The 19,987-nt window shown below is 44.2% G+C and overlaps 1 protein-coding gene across 2 annotated transcripts in view; it reads right to left on the bottom strand.

Annotated features, from left to right (window-relative positions):
* LOC143756866 (A disintegrin and metalloproteinase with thrombospondin motifs 2) overlaps positions 1–19,987 on the bottom strand; it is a 231,222-nt gene that overhangs the window by 63,375 nt on the left and 147,860 nt on the right. For both annotated transcript variants that reach the window (XM_077247690.1, XM_077247691.1), the window contains exon 4: positions 3,974–4,173. In XM_077247690.1, the coding sequence (XP_077103805.1) occupies positions 3,974–4,173 (200 nt within the window). The remainder of the gene's footprint in view (positions 1–3,973; positions 4,174–19,987) is intronic.

The raw sequence follows: 19,987 nt of genomic DNA, 5'->3' as shown, positions 1-19,987 counted from the left end.
GACGCTGCTGCCATCAGACCCAACAGTCTCTGAAACTGCTTGACAGTGAGTAGCTGGCCTAGCTTCACTTGTTTCACAGCTGAGAGAATCGAAGCGATGCGGGTCGGAGAGAGTCGCGCCCGCATCGATACCGAATCCCAAACGACACCCAGAAAAGTGGTCTTCTGGGAAGGAGATAATACACTTTTCTTTGCGTTCAGCCTCAACCCCAACTTTCTGATATGAGCTAGGACGACATCTCGATGCCGAACCGCCATCTGCTCGGTCTGGGCTAAAATCAACCAATCGTCGATGTAATTGAGAATACGAATGCCCTGAAGCCTCAGAGGCACTAGTGCTGCATCCATGCATTTCGTGAAAGTGCGGGGAGATAAAGCTAGGCCAAACGGAAGAACCCTGTACTGGTACGCCTCGCCCCCGAAGGCGAACCTCAGGAACTTCCTGTGTTGTGGAAGGATGGACACATGGAAGTATGCGTCCTTCAGATCTATCGTGACAAACCAGTCCTCGGACCTGATTTGAGACACGATCTGCTTGATAGTGAGCATCTTGAATTTTAGCTTCCCTACCGAGCGATTCAATATGCGCAGGTCTAAAATTGGACGCAACCCCCCATCCTTCTTTGGAACGATGAAATATCGGCTGTAATAACCTGACTCCAAACTGGGAGGAGGAACCCGTTCTATAGCCTCTTTTTGAAGGAGCGTTTTCACCTCTTGTTCCAACCTGCTCGGGGCCCACCACTGTGTGCAGAACCCCTCTGAATTTTGGTGGACGACACCTGAACTGGATAGCATAACCCTTTTCTACTGTCTGCAGGACCCAATGAGATATTTTTGGAAGGCTTTTCCACTCTGCCAGAAATTCTACTAAGGGTACCAGCCTCTCGAGACTGGCCTCTGGTGTAACTTGAGCAGCAGACGCAGCGCCCTGTAACGGCGCACCGGCAGGGAACAACTGGTCTGACCGCTCTGAGACCCTCCTCAGAGGGAGCGAGCGTCCCTCGGGAAAGCGCTCGCTGGGATCGTCTGTGCCCCGGCATAAAGGCGGGGTTGGCAGAACGAGCCCCTGAGGGCACCGAGGAGGAATGGGCACCGTAAAAAGAGGTGAACACCTTTCCGCCTCGGTGGGGACCACCCTCAGCATCCTGAACGGCTTGGCGTCAGGACTTCTTCTTAGCCGAAGCCTTCTTAGCCAATATAACTGTCCTCAGATCAGTTCTACTGGGAGAAGGCTTCGGCTGAGAGTGTCGCGGCTGAGCCCACTGTCCAGCAGGGGGAGCACGAGACGCGACACTCTGCCTCTGCTGCGCTCTATGTGATGAGCTCGAAGACGGCCGGGGCTGCTCCCGCCCAGCAGCCCCAGGGACATGAACTTTAAGGGGAAGAAACTTTTTAAAAGCTGCAGTTTGTTTCTTTTCTTCTTGGAATTTATCGATAACTGAATTCACAGCATCACCAAACAACCCCATGGGAGAAAGAGGAGCATCTAAAAGAAAAGCTTTTTCTCTCTCTTTAATATTAGTCTGATTTAACCACAAATGTCTTTCTGCGGCCACCAGAGCTGCCATAGAACGACCCATTAATTTGGCCGATTCTCTGGTGGCACGCAGGGATAAATCAGCAGCCTGACGCAGTTCACGAACTACGTCAGTACTGACCTCCTCACTCTCACTCATGTCCCTTAGCAGATCAGCCTGGTATGCCTGCAAGATTGACATAGTATGCAGACATGACGCAGCCTGACCTGCTGCCGAATATGCTTTACCCACTAAAGCCGAAGTGTTTCTTAAAGGCTTGGTGGGTAATGCCGGTGCCTTAAAAGATGATGCTGCTTCGGGGGAGAGATGGCTCGCAAGCGTCTCTTCCACACGAGGCAAAGCACCATAACCATGAGCCTTGGCTCCCATAATATTAGCGTATGTTGAAGTCTGGGGACTAAACACTCTATATGACACCGGTTTTCTCCATGATTTCGACACCTCGGTGTGGAGATCATGGAAAAACGGCAGGCACCGGCGTGGAGGCTGCACACGTGACGGCAAAAATCTCTCATCCAACTTTGATTTAGAAACAGACTCCTGGCCATTCAATATTAAGTTTTTCAACAGCTCTTGTTAACACCTCCATAAGCTCATCACTCTCAGGAGTGTGGGGTGGCGAATCCTCCACATCTCCCTCAACACTAACAACATCAAGTTCCTCAGAACTGGATAGCTGCAGCATTGGTGCCTCAGCCCGAGCGGAAGAAACCGCAGCGCGTGCTTCCGAACCCGGGACTGAGGCACTGGATCTCACAGGTGAAGGGAGAGATAAGGCAGAGCCCGTCTCAAACCCCGCTGTGAGATCCATCTGCGATCCCCACGATAAGCGCCGCCGCTCTGCCTCGGCAGAAGCGGGACCCGAACCGCGGGGAGCGCGCACCGAACCGCTCTCCTCAAAGAGCGACCGGCGGGAGCGGAGCGTCCTTAACGGCAAACGCTCGCAATGCTCACAGTCTGCTCCCTCGAGAGCAAACTGGGCATGCTGAACTCCCAAACAAACAACACAAAGATCATGTGTATCCCCGCTCGTTAAATAACGCGAGCAGGGAGGAACACACTTTCTAAACTGCTGTTCGTCCGCCATAATCTCTCAATATATATATATATAGGGATAAATTGTTTGTGTGGTGCAGGGTATGTAAGACAGACAATATCACACAGGGACAGATTCACATGTAGCGCGACTGAAAGCACAGAAGCTAATGCGCTTGTGTTTTTGGGGTGCTTTATAGTTTCCTGGTCGATGACGTCACCCGCCTATGACGTTTCATCTCTCCATTGGGCTGATTCCATACGTGCTTCATGACGCACAACGCAGGGGCGTTCCCGCAGCGTTTGACGCAGCTCGAAGTTCCCTTGAAAGGGAACCAAAGTTGGTCAAAACCAACTTTGAATGTTGGCTTGACCTTGTTTGAAAATTTTGGAAACAAGACAGACAGACATGGATGGATGGATGGAGAGTCGTCTTTTGTATGATGCTGTAGTTAGTGCAGTACTGGGTCGCGTTGTGTGGTAATCTTCTGTGTGTGTGTGTGTGGCACACACACAACTCGTGAGAACATAAAGCAACTTCAGACAGCGCTTGAACGGAAAAAAACACACAAAATTATGTCAAAATGACAGTTTTGTTGAGTATCCTCGCAAAGCACAGTCTTAAATGAATGTAGAGAGTTGTGAGAAAATGGAATGCGTGTCATATCCGTTTTATGTAAGGTAGGTCTTAAAGTGACAGTAGCCCAATAAACCCGAAAATCTGATGAAAAGCTGAAGTGCAGCGTGATGTCAATCAAATCATTGATCCAAACTGGTGGAAGTGAGAGACTGCAAGTTTTGAACGCTTATATCTTCTAAATGCAAATTTTGTTTTCGAGCATTAGTTATAGAGGCTAACATGCACTAAAAGCCAAAAAAAACTTCATTTTTGATTTCATGGTGACTTTAAGGATAACCAAAGAACAAAGGAAAAAGATAAATAACTTTTGTAGGTTTAATAAGGATTTATCAATATTTAATTAATAATTGATGCAGTGAAGACTGTGAAGTGTTTGATTACTTTATTCAGATTCTGTATATACTACCTGTTAGTTAGGTGCGATTAATTGTGATTAATTACAGAAAAATGTGTGATTAATTAATTATTATTTTTTAATCGATTGACAGCACTAAGGCATACTTTGAAAGCCCAACTTCAAATGTTTTGAAAACACTGCAGGATTGAATATAAATGCTATAAACAGTAGTACCTCAGGTGTCAACACCGTGTCTCTAATGCTTCACCACCAGTCGGGTTCATCTCAGCTGTTTATTATTATGCTGTCTTATGCCTGTAGAATTGCTGTGTTGTTGACAGAATAGTTTCTATCTTTCTTTGATTTTTCTCAAGGGTAACCCAAACACAACAGGCAGAGTGGGTGGCTCGAGCACACTTACGATGTTCATAAGAGTGAGGAGGTACTTCTCCACATGTTGCTGTTCATGAAACTGCACCACGGAGTCATCCACCCCCAGCAAAACCTCAATGTTGTAGACTCGTTCGGGGGACTGTCTGCGGGCTCGTCGGCTCTGGTTAATACTGCGTTCCACGCCCTGATACAGAGTCTCAAGATCCAACAGTCCGCCCAGATCAGCACCTATAAAAAAAAGTCAGTTGAGTCAATTAAAAGTCAATTTTAATTGAACAATTTTGAGTGCGAACTGATACAGCAATGCACAGACTTTCTTTTCCTTTTAAGTGACATTGTTGAAGACATGAAAGGAAACGCTGTTTTGTGCCATAAGAACGCAATCAAACCACTAGCCACTATACTGTATGTGGTGTCATGAGGTCATTTCCTCGCCAGGCGGAGAGATGGAACATGGAGGAGAGAACACATTGAGGAAGATCTATCACCTTGTCTCCATCACCCAATCAGCTGGGGGCATCTTCTATGCTCCAATTATGTAATGTTTCCTAGGCAACCTGCTCATGGGTAAACCAACGCTCAGTGCAGACTAATATTAGCTCACCAGTCACTTTCTTATTGGATGATAATCCGAGTCTAAGAACAATATTCATCATCTTAATGCTGAGAGTCAGTAACATATTATTACAGGGCAACAGAGGCAAGAAGACAAGCACAGAAAATTCCCAATAAACCAAATGGAGAGGTGTTTGAGTGTTTTCTTTTCTTTCTTTCTTTCTTTCTTTCTTTCTTTCTTTCTTTCTTTCTTTCTTTCTTTCTTTCTTTCTTTCTTTTTCCTTTGGTGTTTATTATGAAGGATTTTGTAGGGTTGTAAACTTCCTCCTACCAGCGGGTGTTCATTATATCACAGCCTGTGTCAGCAGATTTTCACCCAAAATTAGAAGAAAGCTTTTACATTACAACAAAAGCAATTAACATGCTCTTGGCTCATGGCTTTTAATATGCAAAGAATATGAAAATTACAAAACAATTCTGAAGTGATCCCATTTTTTTATTCTATTAAAATTATAGTTTAATAAACAGTATCTAGTTTGTAGAAGTATCTGCATCAGGCTGATGTTATAGCATAGTCTGCTCAAAGCTGTGATGAACTGAAGGTGGCGGAGAAAAAGCCATGTTGCAGCAGTGCTTTGTTCAGCAGAAGTGAGAAGAAGAACAGATCCCTTCAGTATCAATCTTAGGACCTGTTAATACTAATTGGAAGCGAATTAAAGTATTATAAAGATTATTATAAACGCCTTCTAAATTAATGCTGTTCATTTGACTTTCTATTAATCATGAAAAAGAGGAACATGGTTTCCACAAAAATATTAGGCATCACAGCTGTTTTCAACATTGATAATAATAACAAATGTTTATTAAGCACAAAATCAGCATATTGGAATGATTTCTGAAGGATCATGTGATCTAGTTTCATGTTGTTGTGCACCATAAACGCCACATTGTTTTAGTATAAAAGCTTCTGCTAAGTACATAAATGGAACGTGATGCAATATTCAATAAAAAATATATTGTTTTGTTTTTTTACTTTCATCATTATGGAAAAAATCTGTTTCTCTGTTTCTGTTTCTTTGGGAAAACAAGTTTTCCTTAAGGGGTGTTCAACCCCCCCACCAAATTACGCACTGTTGACGGCTAACCTCCATCTATGACATCTGTCTTTTTCTGCTATTCAGTTTCATTCCATGATCCTCCAAAACTTGACCCATCACCCTGTCTGTCAAATACACACAGCTCCGTTCTGATCTCATGAGAGAACATTCACATTCAGGCTGAGGAGTCCTCGCCCTTATCAGGACACAAAGCTACTTTGTCTTTCAACCTTTGAAAATGTCAAGAGAACCTATAAGGGTGAGAAAGATGGAAGAAACGCAAGAAGGAGAGAGGGAAAGGGTGCTCAGACTGGTAGGACATTTGAAAAGATTGATATCATGTACAGTTGTGGTTCTGATTGGCGATGTTAGGGAAAGTTTGATTGAGTTTGTGTGCTGTGAGCGTGTTTTAGTCACAGATGTACATGTTCACATAACGTTGCTCCAGAATCACAGAGTCATCTTATGAACCTAAAGTACTGAACTCACAGTAGCTCGCTTCACTTCAACTCAAAGCATCACATGCTCATCTCTATGAGTGACAGATTTATGGGTCGCCGGGCCGCCAAACTGCAAAAGCACTGAGACAGAACGAGAGTTTGGTACATCTAGACGTGCCCGCTGACACATGCACATAGAAATGCACACAAATATGAATACACTTCCAAGCACAAACATTTGCCATTTAGTTTTGTATGGAGGTAAAAGTGTTATAAAACTTGATAGCTTGGAGATTTGAATCTGAGCACATGTACAATAAATATTGATCTTAAATAAACATCTTAAATCTGGTACAGCAGATTTCAATCTTTCAATTTCAAAGCAACTTTTGTTGTGTCAAAGACTGTGTCAAAACTTGTTAACATTATTTCAGGGTCCTTGTTAGACATGCTACATGTAGTTATTATAGTAATAACTATACATGCACAATTACATGCAACTAGCCCTAAACGTAAACTAATATTAACTCTAACCCTATAGTAAGTACATGTAGTTAATTGATATTACTCAGTACTTAGATGTATAATCACACTGTAACAAGGACACCTTAAAGTAAAGTATAACCCAAAACGTCTCGGTTACGTATGTAACCCTAGTTCCCTGATAGGGAACGAGACGCTGCGTCAAACGCTGTGGGAACGCCCCTGCGTTGTGCGTCATGAAGCACGTATGGAATCAGCCCAATGGATAGATGGAACGTCATAGGCGGGTGACGTCATCGACCAGGAAACTATAAAGCACCCCATAAACACAAGCGCAACAGCTTCTGATAGGCCTGAAGGAAGCGCTAGCGGGAATGCCGGGAGTATGGTGGAATGACGCAGCGTCTCGTTCCCTATCAGGGAACTAGGGTTACATACGTAACCGAGACGTTCCCTTTCAAGGGAACTCGAGCTGTGTCAAACGCTGTGGGAACGCTAATACCCACGTCGCCATAGGACCAAGTGACCGCCATGTGAGAACTAGCGCACAGAGGACGAGAGCACCTGTGCCCCAGGGGTAGAACTTAAGTCTAGGTCGTAGAACTTAATGAAAGTATGCGGTGAAGACCATCCAGCCGCATCACAAACGTCACTGAGGGAAACTCCTGACAGTAAGGCCTTAGAAGGCGCCATACTCCTGGTAGAGTGGGCTCGTACAGCCAAAGGGCAGTTCTGTGGACATAGGCGTCTGACGCCCTAACAGGGCAGAGTAAATTAAGTTTCTCCTGGTCAGACGACAGAAATGGAGGAGGACAAAAGGCCTGCAGAACTGTAGGTCTAACAACATTAGTAGGGACCTTGGGAACGTAACCTGGTCTAGGATGCAGAAAAGCCTTAACCATGCCAGGCGAAAATTCCAGGCACGAGGGTGAAACCGACAGAGCCTGCAAATCTCCGATTCTCTTTAGTGAGTAGATAGCAAGAAGAAAGATAGTCTTAAACGTGAGAAACTTCTCAGGAACTTCTTCGATAGGTTCAAGAGGAGCTAGGGAAAGACCTTCTAATACGATGGCCAGATCCCAGGCCGGCACCCTCGTACGAACTGCTGGCCTCAGCCTCAGTGTGCCACGAAGGAAACGAGTTATAAGCGGGTGTCTCCCAAGAGAAACTCCACTGAAAGGGACGTGGTAAGCAGCCACTGCCGCCACATACACCTTTAGTGTGGAGGGGGATAGCCCTGTGGAGAAGCGCTCCTGCAGGAATTCCAGCACTGCACCCAATGGGCAGTTAACTGGGTCCTGCAGGTGCTCTCCACACCAAGAAGTGAAGAGTTTCAACTTCAAGGCATAAAGCTTCCTCGTGGATGGAGCTCTGGAGTGAAGAATGGTCTCAACAACCTCGGTTGAGAGACCAGAGTTCATGAGCTGGGCCCCCTCAGAGGCCAAGCCCACAATACTGGGCGGGGGTGAAATATCATGCTGCCCGCCTGAGAGAGTAGATCCCTCCTGACCGGGAGCTCCAAGGGAGAGCCGTCCAGGAGAGAAATCAGGTCCGCAAACCATACTCGGGCCGGCCAGAACGGGGCTACTAATAGTAGGCTGACCCCGTCCCGGCGAACCCTCTCCAGAACTCCAGGTAGCAGAGCAATCGGGGGAAAGGCGAACAGACGTGACCTCGGCCACGGCTGCACCATAGCGTCCAACCCCAGAGGGGCTGGATGGCTGATGGAAAACCACAGATGACAATGCGTGGTCTCCTTGGAAGCGAATAGGTCCACCTCGGCGCGACCGAAACTCAACCAAAGGAGCTCCACCATCAAGCCGTGATAGATGCTGGTCCTGCGACAGCCCTTGGGCTGGATGACCACTCGTGACCGCCCCCCACCCTGTGAGGGAAGCATCCGTCGTTACCGTTACGCGACGACAAAGAGCCCCCAACACAGGCCCTTTGAATAGGAACCAAGTTTCTTTCCACATGACCAGAGCACGAAGGCAGCGCCGCGTGACTTTGACCGTGCGGAGCGGATTTCCCCTCGGGGAAATTGGTCCTGAGCCACCACTGTAGCGATTTCATGTACAACAGGCCGCAAGGTATAACGTCGGACGCTGCTGCCATCAGACCCGACAGTCTCTAAAACTGTTTTAGAGTAAGTAGCTGGCCTAGCTTTACTTGTTTCACAGCTGAGAGAATCGAAACGATGCGGGTCGGAGCGAGTCGCGGCTGCATCGAAACCGAAACCCAAACGACACCCAGAAAAGTGGTCTTCTGAGGAGATAATACACTTTTCTTTGCGTTCAGCCTCAACCCCAACTTCCTGATATGAACGAGAACGACATCTCAATGGCGAACCGCCATCTGCTCTGTCTGAGCTAAAATCAACCAATCGTTGATGTAATTGAGGACACGAACACCCTGAAGCCTCAGGGGCACTAGTGCTGCGTCCATGCATTTTGTGAAAGTGCGGGGAGATAAAGCTAGGCCAAACGGAAGAACCCTGTGCTGGTACACCTCGCCCCCGAAGGCGAATCTCAGGAACTTCCTGTGTTGTGGAAGGATGGAAATGTGGAAGTACGCGTCCCTTAAATCTATCATGAATATACACCGGATGCGCATGCGCGTGCGGTTTGTGTTTGTGTTTGGAGCTCCGTCGAATTGATTCATTAATCCTTTATTTTTCTTCTTTTCAACTCATTTATAAACAAGCACTTTCTATTTTTATATCACGGGAACTTATACTCGCTACTATTCCTTATAAAAAACAATCGGATTACTTTGATATCGCTACTTAGATCCAACTTTGCGTATCTCGGCTACTAGCCTTTAGTCCGCTAGCATTTCACGCGTGGCCTCGCGCCTACCGACCGTCTTATTTTACACCCGTTTCGCTGAAAGGATACAGGTTATATCCAGCATTTCAGTCCTAAATTAGTAGTGATATTGGTAGTATCACTACTAATTTACTGTTCATCTGTTATAATGGCGAACATATCGGATGTGTGTCTAACGTTACTTCTGAGTGCAGGTGAGGACACATTCGAGCTGATTTCGGTACGATTGGAGCTGGAATCGGTGGAGAAACAGATCCGTGGTCTGCTGGAGAAACAAGCCGAGCTGCGGGATCGGCGATCAGCGCTTGAAACGTCACGCGCCGATGCTCATAAGTCAGTGGTTAGTAACTTTTTGACTCCGACTTCGTCTACTCCGTGCGTTTCTCTGCCCAGGAGGACGCGATCATCTCTGGCATCATTCACTCCGGCACCGACACAACACCATGGACCCTGGGTGATCCCACAGCGAAAGACACGAGCCAGGACCAGAGCACGAACCTCACCGCCCCTCCCGGTCTTCGAGATCTCCACCCGGAACCGCTTCTCCCCCCTTCGCGAGTCGGAACGCGACGACGCCGTGATCATCGGCAGTTCCATGGTCCGTCATGTCCGCACTACCTCAGGTAAGGGTACGGTGCGCACTCACTGCTTTCCTGGTGCTCGTGTTCTTGATGTCGCCGCACAGGTTCCCGAGATCCTGAACGTGACGAGCGCGTCGGAGCTGTGGTGCTGCAAACGGGAGTGAATGACATCAGGCTGCGGCAGACGGAGGTTCTGAAGAAGGACTACAAGAGCCTGATCGAGACGGTACGCAGCACAGTGCCTGAGGCAACGATCATCGTGTCTGGACCGCTTCCCACGTACCGACAAGGACAGGAAAGGTTCAGTAGATTATTTGCACTAAATGAATGGTTAATCTCATGGTGTAATGAACAGAAACTGCTCTTTGTAAATAATTGGAATCTGTTCTGGGAGCGACCTAGGCTCTACCGTGCTGAAGGCCTGCACCCCAGCAGAATCGGAGCGGCTGTTCTGTCGGACAACATCTCCAAAACGTTACACACCATATGATTAGAAAATCAAAGTCCAAATCACAGTCTTTGCTGTGCCAAATTAATTGATATAAGTAGTGTAGAACATTATATAGAAACTGTGTCTATTCCTCGTTTAGTGAGGCCATATAATAAATCTACTGTAGGATCTAGGAAAAATCTTATTGTAATTAAACCTGAAAATCTAAATATCAGTGAACAAAAACAATTTCTAAAACTAGGTCTTCTAAACATTAGATCGCTCACACCTAAGGCGGTTATTGTAAATGAAATGGTCACAGATAATAGCTTCGATGTACTTTGCCTTACTGAAACCTGGCTTAAACCAAATGAGTATTTCGGTCTAAATGAGTCTAGTCCACCAGGATACTGTTATAAGCATGAGCCCCGTCTGATCGGTCGTGGCGGCGGTGTTGCAACAATCTATAGAGATATTCTTAATGTTACTCAGGAAACAGGTCACAGGTTTAATTCGTTTGAAGTACTTGTACTAAATATTACGCTCTTAGATGTAAGAAAGAAATCCCTATTATCTCTAGCCTTGGCTACTGTATATAGACCTCCAGGGCCCTATGCTGATTTCCTAAAAGAGTTTAAAGAGTTTCTCTCAGATCTATTGGTCAATACCGATAAAGCAATAATTGTTGGAGATTTTAACATACACGTAGATAACACAAATGATGCGTTAGGGACTGCGTTTACAGATTTATTAAACTCTTTTGGGGTCAAGCAAAACGTCAGTGGTCCCACTCATCGTCTAAATCATACACTAGACTTAATTATATCATATGGAACCAATCCAACTGATATAGATATTATACCGCAAAGTGACGATGTCACTGATCATCACATGGTAACTTGTATAATACGTACTGCTGAAATTTGTCATGTTGCGCCACGTTATAGACCAGGCAGAACAATCGTTCCAACCACTATAGATAGATTCTCAAATAGCTTACCTGATCTATCTCAGCTGCTCAGTGAACCCAAACAAACAGATGAACTAGAGGAAATGACTAGCAGTTTGAGCACCATTTTCTCTAGTACATACGATATTGTTGCACCAATTAGATCAAAAAAGGTTAGAAAGAAAACTAAAGCACCTTGGTACAACTGTGCTACGCATGTTATCAAGAGAGAAACTCGTAACTTAGAGCGTAAATGGAAACAAACTAATTTAGAGGTCTTTAGAATCGCGTGGAAAGACAGTATGTCACGTTATAAAAAGGCTCTAAAAGCAGCCAGGGCTGAGCATCTCCACAAACTAATAGAAAATAACCAAAATAATCCAAGGTTTTTATTTAACACCGTGGCTAGACTAACAAATATACAGACATCACCAGAGCAAAATATTCCGTTACAGTATAGTAGTAATGATTTTATGAACTACTTTAATGAGAAAATAGAAAGCATCCGTAACACAATTGTAAATGTACACTCTTTTATGGTGTCTTCTGATGCAGCCTCAATTATCGCCCCTCTGGAACAACTAAACCGCTTTACAACTATAGGACAGGAAGAGCTAAATAAACTTATCATTGCATCGAAACCAGCAACATGTTTATTAGATCCAATACCCACTAAACTACTGAAAGAAGTGTTACCTGTAGTGGAAGAGCCTCTTCTCAATATTATTAACTCGTCTTTATTTTTAGGTCATGTTCCAAAAATATTCAAGCTGGCAGTAATAGAACCTCTCATTAAGAAACCGCAATTAGACCCAAATAACTAAAAATAATAAGACCCAATTTAAATCTTCCATTTATGTCTAAAATACTAGAAAAAATTGTGTCCGCTCAATTGTGCTCTTTCTTGCAAGAAAATGAGATATATGAAAAATTCCAGTCAGGATTCAGACCGCATCATAGCACAGAAACTGTGCTAGTTAAAATTACAAATGATTTACTTTTAGCTTCTGACCAAGGCTCTATCTCGATACTAGTTCTACTCGATCTTAGCGCTGCGTTCGACACTATCGATCATAAAATACTCCTGGATCGACTACAAAACTACACTGGTGTTCAGGGACAGGCATTAAGCTGGTTTAGATCGTACTTATCAGACCGTTATCATTTTGTCTGTTTAAATGGGGAAAAATCAAAGATAACGTCAGTAGACTATGGAGTGCCGCAAGGATCGGTGTTAGGCCCTCTGCTATTCTCAATTTATATGCTCCCACTTGGTAATATTATAAGAAAACCTGGAATTAATTTCCACTGTTATGCTGATGACACTCAATTATATATTTCATCATGGCCAGATGAAAACACTAACTTATCAAATTTGACAGAGTGTCTCAAAGATATAAAATGCTGGATGACACGTAATTTCCTGCTACTAACTTCAGATAAAACGGAGGTATTACTTATTGGTCCAAAAAACTACCCACAAACTCACTTACAATACAACTTTAATATAGAAGGATGTCCTGTTACTTTATCCACTACAGTAAAAGACCTGGGTGTTATAATAGACCGCAATTTGTCTTTCGAAAATCATATTTCATATGTTACAAGAACAGCCTTTTTCCACCTTAGAAACATTACAAAGCTACGTAACATGCTATCTGCTATCTTTTTCTGATGCAGAAAAGTTAGTTCATGGATTCATGACCTCGAGACTAGATTTTTGTAATGCTATATTAGCTGGCTGTCCTGCATCCTCAATAAACAAGCTACAGTTAGTGCAAAATGCAGCTGCTAGAGTTCTTACTAGGTCAAGAAAATATGATCATATAACACCAATCTTATAATTTCTACACTGGTTACCTATCAAATTCCGCATCAATTACAAAGTACTATTACTGACCTATAAAGCCTCTAAATGGTTTAGCTCCTGTGTATTTAATGGACCTTCTATCGCCCTACAATCCATCGCGTTCTTTAAGATCACTAAATTCGAGGCTTCTGGTCATTCCTAGGATATCTGAGGCCACTAAAGGAGGAAGGGCGTTCTCACATTTAGCTCCAAAACTCTGGAATAGCCTTCCTGATATTGTTCGAGGCTCTGACTCGCTGTCCCAGTTTAAAACTAGATTAAAGACGCATCTCTTTAGCCAAGCATTTACATAATGCTTACTTTTAATCCACTGCTGAATCAGATCAAATGCATTTAATATTATAAAACTTGAAGAGTCTGTAGGTTATTTGTATAGGTTGCATAGTATTTACAGTCATTACGTTCCTGTGTATATTGCGTGAATGACGGGTGGTTGGGTAGATATTGTGTTTTGCGGTAGGTGGTATGCCATACGGAACCGTTGCCACTGAACCTGCTTTAACGACGACAGTGGGGCTCGACAGCCTTAGTCAAACGGGTCGGCGCGTATGGTTGGGCTGCGGAGAGATTGTGAGATTGTGGTTGGGTCTCAGCAGCAGGAGGGATGTAGAGGTCAGTAAGCAGGGCTGAGTTGAGTGGGGGACGGAGGGGGGTGACTCTGGGACGCAAGAATCACTGTCTTCATGTTTTTTATCATTTACGCCCGTGTTATGGAAATCATTATGAACAGCAGCTACGCTAATTATTTTCCCTTTTTGCTTTTCTGCTGTTATCTCGGGACTCGCGTTAAAACGGCGTTCGTCAGCTCCAGTTTGTGTCCAGCCTTTCACAGAGACTTCAGATACCCCAATCACAAAGCCTGTGAAGAGACAACTCAACACCGGCGATATGGACCCTCTATGGTGGACGGCACTGATCCTCAACAACTCGTCTCAACACCGGTGTGATTACTTGGACTTCCAAATGATGGAAATGGATAAATATTCTAAATGTTCCGATCCAATCTGACTTGTAATGCTGCCCGAATCATAAATCATGCACTGTTCCTTCGTTGGCCAGAGGAGAACTGGCCCTCCGACTGAGTCTGGTTTCTCCCAAGGTTTTTTTTTCTCCATTCTGTCACCTGATGGAGTTTTGGTTCCTTGCCACTGTTGCCTTGTCTTTTGGCTTGCTTAGTTGGGGACATTTATTATTCAATAATATTATTGATCTGCCTTACTTAAGGTGGACGTTGACTCAATTTTCTTTTAGAAACAAACTGTTATATTATTTTCATGTTATCACTGTGAAGCTGCTTTGATACAATCTGTATTGTAAAAAGCGCTATATAAATAAAGGTGACTTGACATGACAGACCAGTCCTCGGATCTGATTTGTGACACGATCTGCTTGATAGAGAGCATCTTGAATTTTGGCTTCCCTACCGAGCGATTCAATAGGCGCAGGTCTAAAATTGGACGCAACCCCCCATCCTATTTTGGAACGCTGAAATATCGGCAGTAATAGCCTGACTCCACACTGGGAGGAGGAACACGTTCTATAGCCTCCTTTTGAAGGAGTGCTTTCACCTCTTGTTCCATAACCAGAGCCTGCTCGGGGCCCACCACTGTAGGCAGAACCCCTCTGAATCTTGGTGGACGACACCTGAATTGGATAGCATAATCCCTTTCTATTGTCTGCAGAACCCAATGAGATATTTTTGGAAGGCTTTTCCACTCTGCCAGAAATTCTACTAAGGGTACCAGTCTCTCGAGACTAGCCTCTGGTGTAACTTGAGCACCAAACGCAGCGCCCTGTAACGGCACACCGGCAGGGAACAACTGGTCTAACCGCTCTGAAACCCTCCTCAGAGGGAGCGAGCGTCCCTCGGGAAATCGCTCGCTGGGACCGTCTGCGCCCCGGCATGAAGGCGGGGTTGGCAGAACGGGCCCTTGAGGGCACCGAGGAAGAATGGGCACCGTAGAAAGAGGTGAATACCTTTCCGCCTCGGTGGGGACCACCCTCAGTGTCCTGCGCGCCGTGGCGCCAGGACTTCTTCTTAGCCGAAGCCTTCTTAGCTAATATAACTGTCCTCAGATCAGTTCTATTACTGGGAGATTTCGGCTGAGAGTGCTGCGGCTGAGCCCACTGTCCAGCAGGGGGAGCACGAGACGCGACACTCTGCTTCAGCGCCCTATATGATGAGCTCGCAGACGGCCGGGGCTGCTCCCGCTCAGCAGCCCCAGGGACATTAATTTTTAAAGGGAGAAATTCTTAAAAGCTGTTGTTTGCTTTTCCTTCTCCTGGAATTTATCGATGACAGAATTTACAGCATCGCCAAATAAACCCAGGGGAGAGAGAGGAGTGTCTAAAAGGAAAGCTTTTTCTTTTTCTTTTATATTTGTCTGATTTAACCACAGATGTCTTTCTGCGGCCACCAGAGCTGCCATAGATCGACCCACTAGCTTGGCCGACTCTCTGGTTGCGCGCAGGGATAAATCAGCAGCCTGAGGCAGTTCGCGAACCACGTCAGCACTGACCTCCTCACTCTCACTCACGTCCCTCAGCAGGTCAGCCTGGTATGCCTGCATAATAGACATAGTATGCAGACATGACGCAGCCTGACCCGCCGCCGAATACGCTTTACCCACAAAAAACGAAATATTTCTAAGAGGCTTGGTGGGTAATGCCGGTGCCTTAACAGATGACGCAGCCTCGAGGGAGATAAAACTCGCAAGCGTCTCTTCCACGCGAGGCATAGCCGAATAACCATATGATTTTGCCCCCAGAATATTAGAATATGTTGAAGTCTGGGGACTAAACACTCTATATGACACCGTTTTTTTCCACGATTTCGACACCTCAGTGTGGAGATCGGGAAAAAACGGCAAGCACCGGCGTGGAGGTTGCACTCGTGACGGCAAAAATCTCTCATCTAATTTTGATTTAGAAACAGACTCCTGTCTAGTCACTGGCTATACAATGCTGAGTTTTTCTACAGCTCTTGTTAATACCTCCACTAGCTCATCACTTTCCGGAGTGTAAGGTGGCGAATCCTCCACATCTCCCTCATTTATAACTGGTGCCTCAGCCCGAGCGGAAGAAACCGCAGCGCGTGCTTCCGAACACGGGACTGAGGCACTGGATCTCACAGGTGAAGGGAGAGATAAGGCAGAGCCCGTCTCTAACCCCGCTGAGAGATCCATCTGCGATCCCCACGATACGCGTCGTCGCTCTGCCTCGGCAAGAGCGGGACCCGAACCGCGGGGAGCGCGCACCGAACCGCTCTCCTCGAAGAGCGCCCGGCGGGAGCGGAGCGTCCTTAATGGCAGACGCTCGCAATGCTCACAATCAGCTACCTCGAGAGCTGACTGGGCATGCTGCACTCCCAAACAAACAACACAAAGAACGTGTGTATCCCCACTCGTAAAATAACGCGAGCAGGGAGGGACACACTTCCTAAACTGCTGTTCGTTCGCCATATCTCTCTTAATATATATATATATATATATATATTAGGGGTGGAGCCGAACCCGAATACGGTATTCGGAAAGGCACAAATAACGTGTTTTTTACGAATACTTATTTCGAACAAATACTTTAGAAAATATTTGTATTCGGGAACAAGAAAAACTTTATATCAAAAAGCTGCGTTTCCTCAAGAGACCGCAGTGCGCGAGTGAGTGAGTGACGTTCAGGAAGAGGTGACTGACACAGGCTGCTCCACACAGCAACAGAGAGGGCTCGGCTGAGCGAAAAAACACTTAACTGCATTAGTACCTTAACTGGGTTCCGGAGGCAGTTTATAACTTTCGGGAAGTGGAGTTTGATCGGGAGATTATTTCATTACGCTGCATTATTGACGTCTGCAGCCGGGTGCTCTCATGTTCGCTCTGTTTACGTAGCTCTGTTAGCTCCGTAATTATTTGTTTTTATTACATGGCTTGGTTGAATTCTAATGTAGAATGCGGTCTGTTATTTCCATGGTTATTTCTTAATAACAGACCGCTGCTAAGTATAACACACCGTTGCCACGAAAAACAGAGCGTTGCCATGGATTCTAAACGTAGAGACGGAACGGAATATTTTTTTTAGCGGAAGCAATACAATCGTTTTTAAATCAATAAACTCCTTTTTAAATCAATATTTTGAGTCAAATTATTGATTTATTTGGTAGGTAGCCATGTAGTAAGCGGGATAATGTATAGCGAGGTGGTTGTTATAGCGAATACAAACCCTTCAGGCTGATTCAAGACCCCTCCGCTTCGCGTCAGGCTCATAATCAACCGCCTCGCTATACATTATCCCTTACTTATTCTGTCTGTTCAGCGTCCTCCAACAAGGACGGGGGGTGGTGGGATTCATAATGTTCACAATGGTATTTTATTAGTTGTTGGTTTAACCATGGATGAGGTAATGGCTGTTATGTTATTTTCTTTTCAATGACGTTCCTTGGTACATGTTCATTGCTGGATTTATATAATTAAAGAATACTTACACTATAACGTAAATTAGAAGTGTAACGCAAAAAAACTAGATTTTTACGCCTATTTTGGATTTTACTCGAATACAAATACAAATACTTTTCCCCCCTCAACAAATACAAATACAGATACAAATACCGGCTGCTTTGCACACCCCTAATATATATAAATTGTTTGTGTGGTGTAGAGTATGTAAAGACAGACAATATTCACACAGGGACAGATTCACATATAGCGCGACTGAAGGCACAGAAAGCTGTCGCGCTTGTGTTTATGGGGTGCTTTATAGTTTCCTGGTCGATGACGTCACCCGCCTATGACGTTCCATCTCTCCATTGGGCTGATTCCATACGTGCTTCATTACGCACAACGCAGGGGCGTTCCCACAGCGTTTGACGCAGCTCGAGTTCCCTTGAAAGGGAAACCCACTTGTGCACTTAAAGTCCAAAAGCAAGTGAGCAGCACCAGGTTTGGATGAGTGGCAATGAAGCCTCGCCCATTCATAAGAGCAAGAACAATCGATTCCTGACCAATCAAATCAGACAATTCTGGAATATGATGATGTATGATGATGCACTAAAAAAAAATGGTTTTGTGGCACTGTTCTTTTTACCCCAATATTTTTTGTTAAGTAACACACATATATTTCTTTTACCACCAAAACACTATTGTATTGCGTTTAATTAATTTTCCACTATACTTAATTATCAATCGTTAAACTAATGTAAAGGGTTTTTAATTTAATTTTAAAATTTAAAGGGTTAAATTTTAATACATTTTAATTTGACTAGGCAAAGTCTTTCATTTCTGTGAGTATTTCGGAAAGTCTGTTCTGGAATGCTTTAAAGGGATAGTTCACCCAAAAATGAAAATTCTGTCGGTATTTACTCACCCTCATGTTGTTCCAACCTCGTAAGACCTTCGTTCATCTTCGGAACACGAATTAAGATATTTTTGATGAAATCTGAGAGCTGGATCACTCCTCCATTGGCTTCTTAAGGGATTGAAGCTTGCCAGCCCCTAAAAGTTATTAAAGACATCGTTAAAATAGTCCAAGTGACTGCAGTGACTCAATCTTAAGTTTATCAAACGACGAGAATACTTTTCGTGCGCAAAAAATAAATAAATAACGACTTTATTTCAACTATTCGTTTCCTTCTATGTGGGCCTCGAGTCAGTTCACTAGTAATATAGCGCAGTTCTTCTGTTGTTGTACATCACACGCATCACACGCATGATCAGCGTCAACCAATAGTGAGCCTACGTGTGACGTAGCTCTACGCAATCACAATACGTTAACTGACAAGAACAAGAAGGAAATTAATAGTTGAAATAAAGATATTTATTTCGTCGTTATTTTTTTTTTTTTGCGCACAAAAACTATTCTCGTCGCTTGATAAACTTAAGATTGAGTCACTGTAGTCACTTGGACTATTTTAACGATATCTTTAATGACTTTTCGGGGATGGCAAGTTTCAATCCCTGAAGAAGCCTATGGAGGATTGATCCAGCTCTAAGATTTCATCAAAAATATCTTAATTCGTGTTCCGAAGATGAACGAAGGTCTTACGAGGTTGGGACAACATGAGGGTGAGTAAGTACTGATAGAATTTTCATTTTTGGGTGAACTAACCCTTTAAATATATTGCAATGAAAAATTTTTTTTTGCTGCTTTTTCAAATTGCTTCAAATGAGCTTAAGCAACACAATTGCTGTACATTTTGTCCAAACTTAATTTGATTGTGTTCAATCTGCTTAAATATATGTTGGATATAAATATTTATATACTTACATATTTGTGTTGGATTACATGAATGATTTGTGTTGCATTAACTGAAACTGGGCCGTGCTTGTTAGTTCCCAGCATGCTTTGCATATAGCTGAATTAAGACAGAAGAAATGTTGAAAATTAAAGTCCCTGTAAAGGCAATTCTAAAAAAAAAATCTAAACACATTATAAATGTTAGAAATGTATTGCTAAAACATATTAGCAATAACATAGCTCCTAGACACACCCTTACTTGATGACGCACTAGAGCCACTGAGGCTGGCCCCTCCCCTAACAATATAAATAGAGCACATTAATAACATCAGTTTGCCGCTCAATCCTGAGTTACTGTCAGTACTATTAGTTACTACAGCCTACAGTTTGCTAGGTAGCTATGCCTTTGTCACGGAAATGCGTACTACCTGGATGCGGTCACGTACAAAACAGATCGGTGTCCTTATTTACATTCCCGAAAAACGATCACATCAAGAAGAGGTTGTGAAGAGACACCTTGATGGAGAGCTGAGGATCACCGAAAACACCCGCCTCTGTAGTGATCATTTTACACGGGATAGTTT

This window comes from Siphateles boraxobius, unplaced genomic scaffold, assembly GCF_051911475.1.
Source record: "Siphateles boraxobius isolate OS27281-9 unplaced genomic scaffold, OSU_SipBor_1 3, whole genome shotgun sequence".
NCBI lineage: Eukaryota > Metazoa > Chordata > Actinopteri > Cypriniformes > Leuciscidae > Siphateles > Siphateles boraxobius.
This window is presented reverse-complemented; position numbering and strand designations above follow the sequence as displayed.